Genomic DNA, 14,105 nt, shown 5'->3' with positions numbered 1-14,105 from the left:
TCACCTCAGGGACATCCCATGCTGAGGCAGGGGCACCAAGGAACAGAGCAAGAGGAAAGCTGGCAGGTAAAGAGGAGCAGGAAGCCATTAGGCACACAAGCACCTCAACCTCCCACACTGCCTGACACCTCTCTGAGGGAATTTGGGCTGAGAGACTGTAACCCGGAGGGAAAATAAGGGAAGTTGATACTGGGGAGGGGGGAGGATACAAATCTTTACATGTCTGTGTAGCCTCATATTGCTAATAGTGTGGTTTCCCTGCACGCGAGCTATACAGATGGTGTAAAGGTTTGCAGGGTAACACGTGGGTTGAAGATAGGCCTCAAACCTGCCAACAGGAAGTTTGTGGGTGGGGTGTAAGGAGCAGCTAGCATTTGAACAGTCTGGCCATTCCTCACACAGAGGACGGAGAAAAATCTGTGAGTCTGAGCACAAGAGAAGGATCTTGGCTTTAAACTCAAAGAAGGTAGATTTAGATTAGATATCAGAAATAAATTTTTTACCGTGAGGGTGGTGAGACACTGGCACAGGTTGCCCAGAGAAGCTGTGGATGCCCCGTCCCTGGAGGTGTTCAAGGCCAGGCTGGATGAGGCTTTGAGCAACCTGGGCTAGTGGGAGGTGTCCCTGCCCATGGCAGGGGGGTTAGAACTTGATGATCTTTAAGGTCCTTTCTAACCCAAACCATTCTGTGATTCTATGATCTTAATAATTTGGAAAAAAACACCTTCTTGGGGGTCAAAGAGACTCTTTTCTTCCAGGTGATTCTTCTGTATGGGTTTAAATAAAAAAGCTCACTGTCATGCTAACTCATATGAATCCATAATCTAACATGGGGCCCATTGGTATTACTTCCTCAGCCCTGCCTCACTATGATGTGAGGTAGAAAGGGTAATTGGTTTGTTCAAAATCAAAAACAACATTGTATTTTTAAATTCCAGCTGTGGTAGTCATGAAAAAATAATGCCTGTTGTGCTGGATAGAAACTACTGCTACCTAGTACCAGATACACAGGTAAGTGACATCCAAATTACCTGTCTGAGGTAATCTCTGGCATAGTACTTCTTTTGCAAATCACTGAATATGACTGGTAGCAAAATGATATGACTTTGGCTTGTGGTCACAATTTTACATTAATTTCAGTGAGACTGATGACAAAAGAGGTATTTTGAGCTTCACAGAAGGTATTTCTGCACTCACAGAAATAATCTCTGGCATAGTACTTCTTTTGCAAATCACTGAATATGACTGGTAGCAAAATGATATGACTTTGGCTTGTGGTCACAATTTTACATTAATTTCAGTGAGACTGATGACAAAAGAGGTATTTTGAGCTTCTATTATTGCAGTCACAGAAATGTATTTCATTCATATGTTCTGATTTTCATCAGTAGTTGTCAAAGCACTTCAAAATGGTCTCATATATATTTGGGATATGAGGCATAGATGCAGAGATGTATTCAAAGTCTTCCAGCAGACCAGTAGCCTAAGCAGGAATAGAAAACAGGGGCGCCAATCTTAAGGTTTTTCTATACTTCTCATTTGTAAGAATGAGCTAATACATACTTATTAACACTACTTAAGAGGAAGTTCATACTGTGATTAGTGGTGTAGTTCATATCTGCAGGAGGCACCAGATAATGAATATTAAACTATAGAAGTGACAGTCATGTGGCTTGCTACTTCTTGTTCCTTCCTAAATAATGCCTTTAAAAAATATTATCTATCCCTTCATTTCACAGGCAAAGGAGTTGAAATGTTCATATTCAAAACTCCATATTAATTAATTTTTATGCCTCCAAATTCCATCTCTTTGTTAGTACTAGTCTTGTCTGAATAGATGCTGTTTTTTTTTGGTTGGGGTAGGAAATTCTTGTAATCCTTATGTGCAGTACAGAAGTTAAATAATCTGTTTCCTTTCCTATTGTGTCCAAGCCCTTAAAGCTGTGCTACAGAATACTGACAATCCACTTGATAACATGACAACAGTAATACTACACCCTGGTGTGGGACTCCCTTCACAGCCTTGGCACTTTTTTTCGTTGGGTTTTTTTTTGTGTGTTGTTGTTGTTTTGGGGAGTTTATTGTTGTTGGTTTTTATTTTGTTTTGTTTGAACAGTGTAACTGTTTCTGTAAGTGGTATATGTAGTACTCTGCATGTGCTTGGTGTAGGAAAGGCCAGTAAGCTTGGATTGTGGGCAATAAAGCAAGGAAGGAGAATGAGAGGCTGTGGCACAATTAAAATCCTTGCCTGCCAAAAAGAACATAGTTACATATTCCTAGCAGTAGAGAAATCTCCCCGATGTGTTGGAAGTCTCTGCCCTCTCCTGGCTTTCCTGCAGATCAGCCTCAACTCAGCTGTGGGAGCCTGTGATCATATCCGAACAGTCCCTGCAGACAGTGTTGAGACTGGACGTATTTATAAAGCAAATCCTTTAGAACATGATGCTTCAGGAAGTGCAAGAATTATAATGTCTGATAGGGATCTAAATCTCAAGTGACATTTGCTATTGACTTCTGCATGCTTTTCAGATGCCTGCCTACTTCTCACCTTGTTCAACACTACAAGGGTTAGTCTGAAGCATCTCCGCATGCTATTACAGTCCCCATCTGTTTTCTTCCAGTGAGCCAATACAACGACGCAGAAAAAAAATAATAAATGTTACTTTTTGTTGTGGTGGTGGTTTTCATTCCACTATAAAAAAAAAAATGTGCTTGTTTAGCATAATGAATTATTTCAACAAAAGGTTTCAAAGTGCAATTTTGGGTTAATGTAGAACTGCAACTGCTGAATGACTCAGCTACCATCGTATTTGGAAACCACTCCATTGTATTTACAGTGCATCTGTTTTCCTTGGGTGCAGAGCATCATTTGAAACCTTATTTTTGTGGCAATTGTTATTAGCTAATTTGTAGGAAACTAATTTTCCCACAAAAATATAACTTTGAAAAACTAATTAAACCTGTTTGTGAATTTTTCTTCATGGTGAAATCTGAAAACATTTCAGACTCAATCCTGCAATGAACCAAAGGTTCTGCAAAGCAACAGGACCAGGCATGAGTCAGGCTTCACAGGATGGTGGCCTCCATCTGAACAGCAGCTCAGGTTCTTACCCACTTATTCCTGTGTATTGGGTTTGTGTGGCAAGGTTTTGGTAGCAGGGATGCTACAGGGGTGGCTTCCATGAGAAGCTGCTAGAAGCTGCCCCTGTGCCGGATAAAGCCAATGCCAGCTGGCTCCAAGATCAATGCACTGCTGGACAAGGCTGAGCCCATCAGCGACAGTGGTACCACTTCTACAGTAACATATTTAAGAAGGGTTAGGGTTAAGAAAACTTGCTGCGCAATGGCAAGTGTAGCCAGAGAGAGGAGTCGGAATAAGTGAGAGAAGCAACTCTGCAGACACCAAGGTCAGTGAAGAAGGAGGGAGAGGAGGTTGTCCAGGCACCGGAGCAGAGATCCCCCTGCAGCGCATGGTGAAGACCATAGTGAGGCAGCTGTACCCCTGCAGCCACAGAGGTAACAGTGGGGCAGCTACCCACCTGCAGCCCTTGGAGAACCCCACGCTGGAGCAGGTAGATGCCCGAAGGAGGCTGTGACCCTGTGGGAAGCCCGCGCTGGAGCAGGGTCCTGGCCAGGCCCTGTGGCCCCATGAAGAGAGGAGCCCAGGCTGGAGCAGGTTTGCTGGAAGGACTTGTGACCCCATGGTGGACCCACACTGGAGCAGTGTGTGCCTGAAGGGCTGCACCCCATGTAAGGGACCCACCTTGGAGAAGTTCATAAAGAACTTCAGCCCGTGGGATGGACTTACATTGGAGAAGTTCATGGAGGACTGTCTCCCGTGGGAGGGACCTCATGCTGGAGCATGAGCAGCAGTATGAGGAGTCCTCCCCCTGAGGAGGGAGTGGCAGAGACAATGTGCAATGGACTGACCACAATCCCCATTCCCTGCCCCCCTGCTCTGCTGGCAGGTAGGAAGTAAAGAAAGAAAAACAGGAGGGAAGTTGGGCCCAGGAAGAAGGGAGGTGTTGAGGGAAAGTGTTTTTTAAGATTTGGTTTATTTCTCATTACCCTACTCTGATTTGATTGATAATAAATTAAACTTAATCCCCAAGTCAAGTCTGTTTTGCCCATGACAGTAATTGCTGAATGATCTCTCCCTGTCCTTATCTCAACACACAAGCCTTTTGTTGTATTTTCTCTCCCCGTCTCACTGAGGAGGGGAGGGATAGAGTGGCTTTGGCGGGCACCTGGCATCCAGCAAGGGTCGACCCACCACAGCCTGCAATGTCAAAAACAGCTTCCTTCCCAGTATTTGGAGGTCTCTGGAAATCTTTAAATTTGTAATGATATTACTAATATTCTACTGTACAAGTCTGTTTTACATTTACTTGTGCTTTAGTAAAATCTACTCTTTCTAAATCTCAAAGAGAAAAAAAAACATTCATAGAAACTGGACCGGTCCCTGCTACCATGGCATTCTGGCAAAGATGTGTTTTGTCTCTGCACATTTGTATCTGATATTACGTTTAACAGCCGCCCCAGTTTGGGGTAATTGCACCTATGCACGTATGGATGTACCGTGTAATTGCATCATCTTTTCAAAGACATCCAGCTGCAGGCCTGCCTCTAGGCATGGTTAGTAGCTCTTCTGCACCTCTACCACGGAAACATACTTTACACAGCATGATCAGAAGAAAATAAGTAAAATAATGAAGTCCTTTGCCATAACTGAACTGGAAGTTCAGTTAAATTGCTGTAAATTGGATTACAGTGATGGAGACAGCCCACTACATAAAACAATATACATTTATTTAGCACTAAAAGTTCCATATTCAAATAGAAGTGCGCATATGCTTTCTCTAGTACTTCTTTATAGCACTTTGCTTTTTTAAAATGTAACAAACCATCATGACTAACACAAAGGCATACTAATCATTTGGCAGAATTACCATTTTATCCTACAATTGTAGGCCTGATAGCAGCTTATAAACTGTAAGGCAAATTAGGAACTTCTTCTCAAGTAAGTAATCTCTATATGGTTTCTTTAATTCAAGTGGAAGATCCACAAGAAAAATGTTACAAGACTAGGACATTATACATGACTGTAACACTTCCTATAATTACAGCCAACATAATATGCAGGGCAGGGTTCCATTCTCAGACAGAAAGACAGACAGATTCACAGTAAGTTGCCAAAAACACTTACTGAGAAAAAAATCCAACCATTATGTATGTGATTACATGACATAATTGAGCACAATTCCCATTTCAGAGAAAATACGTAAGTTGACATATAATGCTCAGAATTAGGACATGCACAGACTTTAAAGCCTGCAACTTTTCATTTAGAGACAAACACTTAATACTTGTTGGTAAACAAATACAGATAGCTCACAACTGACAGCACAGAAATATTACTTGAAATCTAGTTCCATTAGTGACATAACTACAATCACTGGATACCAAAGACCACCCAAATTATACTGGCAGACAGATTTTCCATAGCTTCTCCTTTGCTGAAGTTCCATCATCTTAAGTGACTGACATCAAAGATGTGCTGCAATTAGTTCAGTCTTCCCTCCTGTAGTTACCACCTGCATTAGACTCCCTGAGTTTGGTCGATTCTTTCCTGTTATCCAGTCAAAAAAGGTTCTGTTTTAAATAAATGGATAGATCAGCATGAGAAGGAAAAAAACCACCACTAACAGGCATATTGACAGGAAGCATAAAATAAAGACTGTTACTTTTCATTCTTTTCCTATTGCCTTCTCCAGTGATTCCTATGGATGTTGTAAGCTAGCAATGCAATCACTGGATTCAGATCCTCAGAGCTGGACAGAGGCACAGAGAAATTCATAGGGCTTTACAGAGCACCCACAGGATTTTCAGAAAATCTCAAAGGAAAAGGCCAGGAGCTTAAAATGTCAAGAGTGGCAAGCCAAAGTGGCAAGTTTTTTTCCAAGTTAAAGATTTAAAGCTAAAATAGAGTTGTTAAACCCATTACTCAGGCCATTATAACACTTAGATATTTAACTGCGAAAGTGGTTTCAGCAGAAGCCTTAAGAAAGGCTTAAGACATCCAAAATAATGCCCAGTAAGATGTACTCATACTGGTAGCACTCCAGAACACTCCTTATCAAAATGTAATACAAATTCCTTACTCAAAATACAATACAGAAAGCACAGTATATTTTCCAGGTCCATCAACCCTTCCAATTTTGGAGACATAGCAGGATGTTCCAACATGGCAGTTGCTATCTCACACAATGGCTTCCAGGGCACAAAATTCAAGTGTCCTTGAAACCTTCCCAAGCTGCAGATGTTACCAACACTTAACAAGATTTAATATTTTTCTTCCACAGACAGTGAGATTTTCAGTTAAGTTTAGGGAATTAGAAACCAAGAAACAAAACCATAATCGTAATTCTCCCATATGGAAAAAATACTTAAAATTTTTAAAAGAATTTGTAAAACCACATCTGGCTGAGCAGTATCCAGAGCACAATAAATTAAGAATTTTTTTTTTTAACATGTTTAGGCCAACTAAATTCAATTGGTGGGGCAGTTTTAAAGAGCCACATCAAACAGCTGCATAGGCTTCTTGCAACAAAAACCACTTCCCACTCTGACATCCAACTTAAAAAAAAAAAAAAATCACAGAAAAAAAAAATCTAATGTCAGAACTAAACTACTCTCTGAACAATTAGTAATGGGCAAATGCTATTTCAGTGTCAGTTCTAGAAGACTTTAAAAATATGTAAGAGTAAAGCCCTTTACAATGTATAAACGTAGATTAATTTTTGCTTTTCCTCAAAGAGACAGGACAGTTGCATCCTTATTTTCTTCCTTTTGACAGCTCACCCTCAGCAGAATCTTTGCTACTGCCCATCACATCACAGAAAACAGTACTTATGAAAAAGTAAGTCTTATAATCTCAGCCTGCTGTTAAATAAACTACAGTTGAAGTTTCAGCATTTTGCAACATCATTCAGGACAAGCCTTTGTGGATGATGGAAAAAAAAAATCTTGACGGAACTTTTCTACGCAAGGACAGGAATTTTTGCCAACTGAGAGAAGTGAATTAACACACCATAGACTGGGCAGTAAAGGGCTTTTAAAAGAAAAAAAAAATCCCAAAGTTTATATGCCTATTTGCAGTTTACCTTTAAGCTAGACTACTGTCTCCTGCATCTGCTGTCTGCAATTTAATTTGTCTACAGGCTTTATGAGATTCTCTGGCTTCCAGCTGCTCAAGGCTATCTCCCTCATTGGAATAACTAGTGCAGAGATGCTGAAGCTGACAGAGTTGAGGTAATTTTCTCCAGTTAAGAAGCCTATGCAATAAACCCAATGTGATTTAGAAATATATACAATGAGGGGGTGACGGAGGAAAAAACCCACCCAAATCCAAGAGAGCTATTTAGAAAGAACATGTAACAAGATGCAACAGCAGGAGGAACAGTGAGGAATTGCTTAGTTATCACACGGATACTCACTCAGCCATGAATTCTAAGGGTGTCCAGGAGCTGAAATCTGCATCAGGCATTGATTTCCTGTTTGCTGGTGTATCTAAGGTAACCCTGTGATTAAAAAAGATAAGCTTTTTATTTATACATCATGTTTCTGATAAGCACCACTTGCTTCTATTCATCACTGTAACATATGCTTGACTTCCATATCATGTGGTATGGATTTCCCTCACATCTTCTACATGTATTAACGCATATAGCAATCAGTTTCAATGTATAACAAAGGGTTCAACTTATAACCCCTCACCTTCCTGGCTTGCTGATGACATGCAGCCCATTAGGGAAATCCCTTAGCCCACAGCTCCCTGCCAGTCTCTCTCACACAGACAGGGAATGGCAGCAATATGCTTGTTCACACATATTGCACAGCACATATGCACTACATCCATGTTTACAAACAACCTCACGCCAGCTGCAAATGTAGAGATTAAGGGCACACACACAGGAAGTTTCAACTTTGACAACACTTTTATGCTACACACAATTATATTAAGGGGGTGAACTTTTCACAACTCCCTCCCTGAGATGCTGTTGACAATCCAAGGTATAATTACTCTCTCAACAATTCACTCAAGAACAGAGTTTAGCATGAGAACTATGTAAGTGCTGAATGCCCAAATGTCCAGTGACCGTGGTGTCTGCCCATCTGTAAAGCTCTGTAGAAGGTGGTGTCAAGGATCCAAACTCTTTTAATGCTGCTGCTGTCTGACCTGAAGAAGTGTGCATCAGAAGAAAACAAAGCAGGGAGAATTCAGGTAGGGTTCCAAATCCCTATACAGAACTCTTCAGTCTCAAGTTTCGGGTTTTGAACTAGATACGACCTATACAGAACTCTTCAGTCTCAAGTTTCAGGTTCTGAACTAGATACGGACATTGCAAGAAAAATACTTTTAACTTTTTGCAGCAGAATTTATAAATTTAAACATAGTGAAGACTTATTAGGCCATCCACTTTTTATTAGCTTTCCTCATTAAAAAGAAAGCTGTGACAGGCAAATACAAGCTAAAATTTTTCTTTTCACAGATTCTCAAAGTGACCTAATTTTACTGACCAAGTATAGATATGCAGCACCTTATAAAGCAGCATCTTTAACCAAGTCAAAACTCGTCGAGTAATCCTTTGCTTACTATTATCACACAGCTAAGTCTAAAACTGTGCTGAACAGCTTGTATCATTTAGTTCTGTCTATACTGTAAAAAAAAAAAAAATCACTTTAATGCATGGCTATGGTTAAACTAATTAAAAGTTAATTAAATTTTAATCCTAACACCCACTATTGTTTTACAAAGGAAAGGAAAATAATTTTAAGGGTGGCTTCCATATCATTTTGTTGGTACATTCAAGATGCCTCCTTTCTCTGTGAAACTGTAAGTAGGTCTAAGAAGCTGTTTGTGTACTGTGAACCGGACACTGCAAGCACATCCATGTGACTCTAGGTTACAGCAGTAATCAAATAAAACAATTCAGGCAGAGGCAATTATACAACCACTTACGGTAAAACAGCAACAGCAGCAGAACCAGATGGCAAGCCACTGTTGGCACCAGCTAAACTCTGACAAAGCTGATGCACTGCTCCTTTGGCCATGCCATAGCCAATCATCCCTAACAATTAAAAACAGGCAAATCAGAGCACAATCGAAACAGCTCTCAATATCATCAGTAATATGACAGAAACTCAGGTTGTTTGATGAATGTTAAGTTTAAGCCCATTTACCACAGCCAGAACAGAATCAGACTTTTAAAACTTATCAAAACATACACATTAAAAGATAAAAGGAAAAAAGAAAAAACAAAAAGCTCCTACTGGACATCCAGGAACACAGAACAGAGTTAACTCAGCACTACAGAAATAAGCAGCTTATGTTAAGTAAGTTTAATTAATGTACTCAAATGTACCCTGAAGGATGGGATCTACAGGGCTAACCCTACAAATTTAATAGAGTATTAAGCAAGTATTTCGTATCAAAGTTAGAGAGGTAATTTTGCATTGCAGAAGTGCTTCCACTATATTCAATTAGACATTCTGTAACATCCATTTTTATTGGGAGGAATCATGGGCAGCAGTAGCTAACTTATTTTATTGTTACAACAAAAATATTTGCATCTCTATCATATTCCCCTCGTCTCACCTAAACCAAGCATTCCAAGTCTTTTTAAACCTTTTCATGCTTCTACATTTCTTAGCCATCACTGTCAGACTGCTTCTGTAACTCCTTAAACAATTCTCAGTATCCTTCAATTTGCATTACGTGAGTCAACATTTTCATATAGGAAAAGAAAAATCACACTGACAGCAAACAAGAAAAAGATGGTTCCTTCCATAAAGGCTGGCTTCCTCACAAGTCATATTTGCAAAAGTTGAGTAACAAATCTTTCCCAATTCTTCCTGATGTTAATAAGTTCCATGTGTTTGCCCAAAGCACTGCTGTGTTTTTCAGAAAAATCCAGACCTGTTGAAACCAGCCAGTTCAAAACATGAAAGCAAATCACTTTGATTCCTGTGTTGTTGTCCCTACCTCCCAAAACCACCCAAACCAAAAACATGAAAGTTTGACAGAGTTCACATTTTTTCATTTGTATATAGTCAGTCAGTGCTAGACAATAAATCATTCTTCTGCTTGTACTCATAAAATAAGCCTTTTATCCTCGGACTATGCCAGATGCAGTTGTAAACATAGAAGATAAATCATTAACTAGAAAATACAGTGTATTTTTCCTGAACAGTTTTAGACACAGCTTTCAAGAATATTAATGAATTTTAGAATATGTTCTGAAGTTTTAGTATCTATGTCTCTAAATATTTTTTAAGTCAAACTAATAAAAGATTGGGAAATAAGAGTTTGTCTCAAAAAAACTTTCCTCTCCCTGCCTGTGGGCTTGTGTTTTGGTGCCTTTTTTTAATTTTAAATTGCTCCCAGATTTCTCCCTCCATGCAGACCAACATGGCGAGGAGCAAGATGAAAAAACCTCAATGAAGTTCATATTAAATATCTACTGGAGGGCAAAGCCAAAGGTCAGCAAAGCTTACCTATGTCTGTAACGAAGTGGGACTGGAATCAGACACAAACAGGACAAGCACATTTAACAGAATCAGCCGAGTCACCATCAATGGAAAAATTGGGCAATTAAGGACTCTGCCTTCCAGAACACAAATAAGAGACTAAACTTCATTTAAGCACTGAGCTTACTGTGTGCTTCTATTCTTCATTATTTTCCAAACTTCTTTTACTGTATCATATACTAGCCAAGTATATTTCACCAATGCATATAAAATAGTACTTAAACACTGATTCTATCTGTTTTCACTCCAGCTTCAAGATGTTCAATATTGCTACCTGTAAAATCACACTTTCCTTAAGTGTTTCAGCAGCAGTTTTCCATTCGTACTAGATGTCAAGAAACTGGAGAGTGAAACTGCTGCTTCGCAAACAAGAATGCTAAAACAGACAGCGATGAGTGCTGATGACCCAGCAGTTACCATGCACTGCATTTTACCTGGAGTTCCAGATAAAGCAGCTTGAGCTCCTGTCAAGGTCAAGAGGCCGCCTTCTTTCAGATGTTTAGTGGCCAGGTGGCTGGAAATAGTGGATGTCCAAACACTCTGCTTCCACATCAGATCACAGTTTTTGTATAAAGCTGATTAGGAAGAGAATTAGTGAAATTAACTAAAAGATAGAAGTCTTCTAACTCTAATTTCCCTACTGTCAGGCAGAGTGCAACAGCACTATACAACAGAACTATGAAGACAAGCTTTCTACTATTTTCTACTTGCACGCTGGGTAATATATCAATTTATGTATTTTGTATCTCACTTCTCTTTGGGCTCTGAGCCCCAGCTCTACAGAGTATACCCTAGGAAATTACCTGCTTTCTCACTATCAGAAAAAAAAAACCAAAAACAAAACAAACAAACAAAAAAACCACACAATAGTTCCATTAATGATTCAAAGATTTCCAAGCTCTTGCAACTCCTGTAGGGGTTGCTTCAATCTACATCAAGGATCTCAAAACTCTCACATTAGCCTTATCTCACCTTGTAGTAGCATGATCTGTCTCTTTCCGTCACTTGCTCATTGGCTGCAAAGGAGCTACACTCCATTAATATGCAGATAGAAGACTCCAAGAGACAAAGATGTTGAACAAAAAATATTTCTTATCACTATGTTACTTCAAGAAACAACCTGTCTGACAGTAGTGTGCTGGCATGGAATATCAAAGATGCACACATCTGCACGGTACCCAGTGTGCATTCCATTGCCCCGACATACTGGAGCGCAACCTCTATAAGGCAGCCTGCCAGGGGAGGTGCGCCAATAAGTTCAAATTAAAGCAAAATTTTAACTCTCACCATTGTTTTATTATCAAGATCTGCATGGGAAAAGAAGAAAACCAATAACTAGCCATGCCAAAGATTTTAGTATTCAGAAAGGACTGTTTCCATAACACAATACGGAATAAGCATTAATAACTCTGTGACATAAACTAACTACTAATCTCAAGATATCCTGCTACCCTACCAATAACACTGCTACAAATTACGGTTATGATAAATTACCTTATTTAAAATATGGTGCACACTAATAACAATCTAGTATAACACAACTGTGGTGTAAGTGCATACGCCTTTCCATATTGTCTCTCCTTAAAAATAAATCTTTGCCTGTAAGGTCTGAACTGGGAAGGAGGGGAAGGATACATTTTACCAGATTTAGTCCAGACAGAAAACAAGGCTCCTTTTTTTTTTTCTTGTATCTCTACACTACTCTTTCTGTATCTCTATACTACTAGTATTTCTTGTATCTCTTATACTAGTGGGTAAAGTACAAATATATTACATGTTTAAAAGCTTTTTCAAAGCTGAAGGCTTTTTTTCTATAGCATGATCTCATGTCATTAGACAGCTCCTTCCAACGCTACTGCACAGTAACAGCTCAGAGAGCTGCAGGAGGCAGCTGAGGTTTCATGCATAAAGCAATGAACTAGGAAACAACACTGGTGTTTCTACCTAGCCACTGCCTTATGTAATTTGCCTGAACTCCTTCATAAAGTGCATCAAGATTTTTCCAATGAAAACTCCTGCATCAAAAAGTATTACTGAGAATACTAAGTGCTGTACAAATTTAACAGAAAGCAAAAATCCAGAGAAGCACTAAGAAGCATTGTGACTGAGCTATTTTGTACTTTTAGGCTCATGTCCTCTTCTGGACTCAGGAAGAAAGATGATCTCAAATATCTTTATTTCATTCACGTGTTCACCAGCATGCATGTACCAAAGACTTACATTTAGCTTTGGCACTGCCTCCAGCCCATCCGCCTGCTACACACAAAATTGCATCCACCTTTTCTTCACCAAGAAGTTTTCCAACCTCTGTTGTCACCTTCAAAACAGAGAAAAAGGACACACTGAAAACACTGGATTGATAAGATAAAGGAGTAAGTATCAAGACTGCCTTGAAGTTACTTTTTTACAGTTATGTAGCAGAATAACACAACACACAGTAATTTAAACAGCTGCAGAAAATTAACATTTATGAGCTATGAAATCTAAACAAAATAATTGTGTTGAAGCTAACTATAGATGAAAGTCAGATCAATGAAAGTCACACTGTACAGTTCATGATGTCACTGGAAAGAACTGATTTGAGCAGGACTGAGAGATCTGACCCTTACCTACATCATTAACAGATTTTTTAAATTTGTGATTCACTTTTTGACAGGTTCTTCTCTGGGTACAAGTGCTGTTTAATACAGGAAGTTAAAACGCTTGGTCTGACGAGGACTACTGGTGTCACTTTCGATGATAGTGCAAGAAATGAACACCTGAAGATTAGCCTTGTTATTGCTTCTATCTAGACCACAACCTTCAGTTTCAGTATGGCCCCTAAATTTTGAGTTTGTACAATTTCAGATATCCAGTATCTTTTTCTCTCTTTCAAATATAAGACTTTACAGTTGGTAATGAATCTGTTGGCTATGAATTTTCTCTGTCAAAGTAAAAAAAAGCAAACAATTCACCTCTCAACAAAAGAAAAAAATGCACTGGTTTTCACAAATGCTCAGTATTGAAAAATATGTTGCAAACATTCCATATTACTCTTTAAAAGCCTTAAGAGTTTTGTAGGTAAAAAGAAAACATATTGGCTAGTAATTCAGTCTATCACTAAGAGAAATAGGTTAAAAAGTTAAAATTACAGAAGATAAATCCTACCTCTTGAGAGCAAAGCAAAACAGGTTTTAGGCCAGCCTTGATTCTCTCATGTTCACCTTTGTGGAAACCAGTCCATCCATTAAGGACCCCACTGGGGCTTAGAGCTTGCATGCTTTGAGTAACACCATCCACCCACACACGACACATTTAAGAGTGAGGACACAGAAAGAACTGTTCCATTTACGATGTCCATCTTCATCTACTCACCTGATTCAGTCTGCGACTTTTCAAGACACCAAGAGAAAAATAACGCAAACTGCCTTATGTGCTAAACCTCCAAAATCCCTGATCAAGCTCTTTCTGTGTATTCACGCATACATGCAGTTAAAAGGAAACTACAAAAATAAAAAAATAAATAAATAAATAAA

The 14,105-nt window shown here is 39.2% G+C and overlaps 1 protein-coding gene across 1 annotated transcript; it reads right to left on the bottom strand.

Annotated features, from left to right (window-relative positions):
- Positions 1-5,273: 5,273 nt before the first annotated feature.
- Positions 5,274-12,907, bottom strand: QDPR (quinoid dihydropteridine reductase; the record flags this gene model as incomplete). Its single annotated transcript, XM_010080386.1, has 5 exons — positions 5,274-5,652; positions 7,497-7,580; positions 9,023-9,131; positions 11,025-11,165; positions 12,811-12,907. Coding segments are annotated over 5 exons (537 nt in total), but the record flags the coding sequence as incomplete, so codon positions are not given.
- Positions 12,908-14,105: the final 1,198 nt, after the last annotated feature.

This window comes from Pterocles gutturalis, unplaced genomic scaffold (genome assembly GCF_000699245.1).
Source record: "Pterocles gutturalis isolate BGI_N339 unplaced genomic scaffold, ASM69924v1 scaffold13794, whole genome shotgun sequence".
Taxonomy (NCBI): domain Eukaryota; kingdom Metazoa; phylum Chordata; class Aves; order Pterocliformes; family Pteroclidae; genus Pterocles; species Pterocles gutturalis.
Note: the sequence above shows the minus strand (reverse complement) of the source record. Positions and strands in the feature narration are given on the sequence as shown.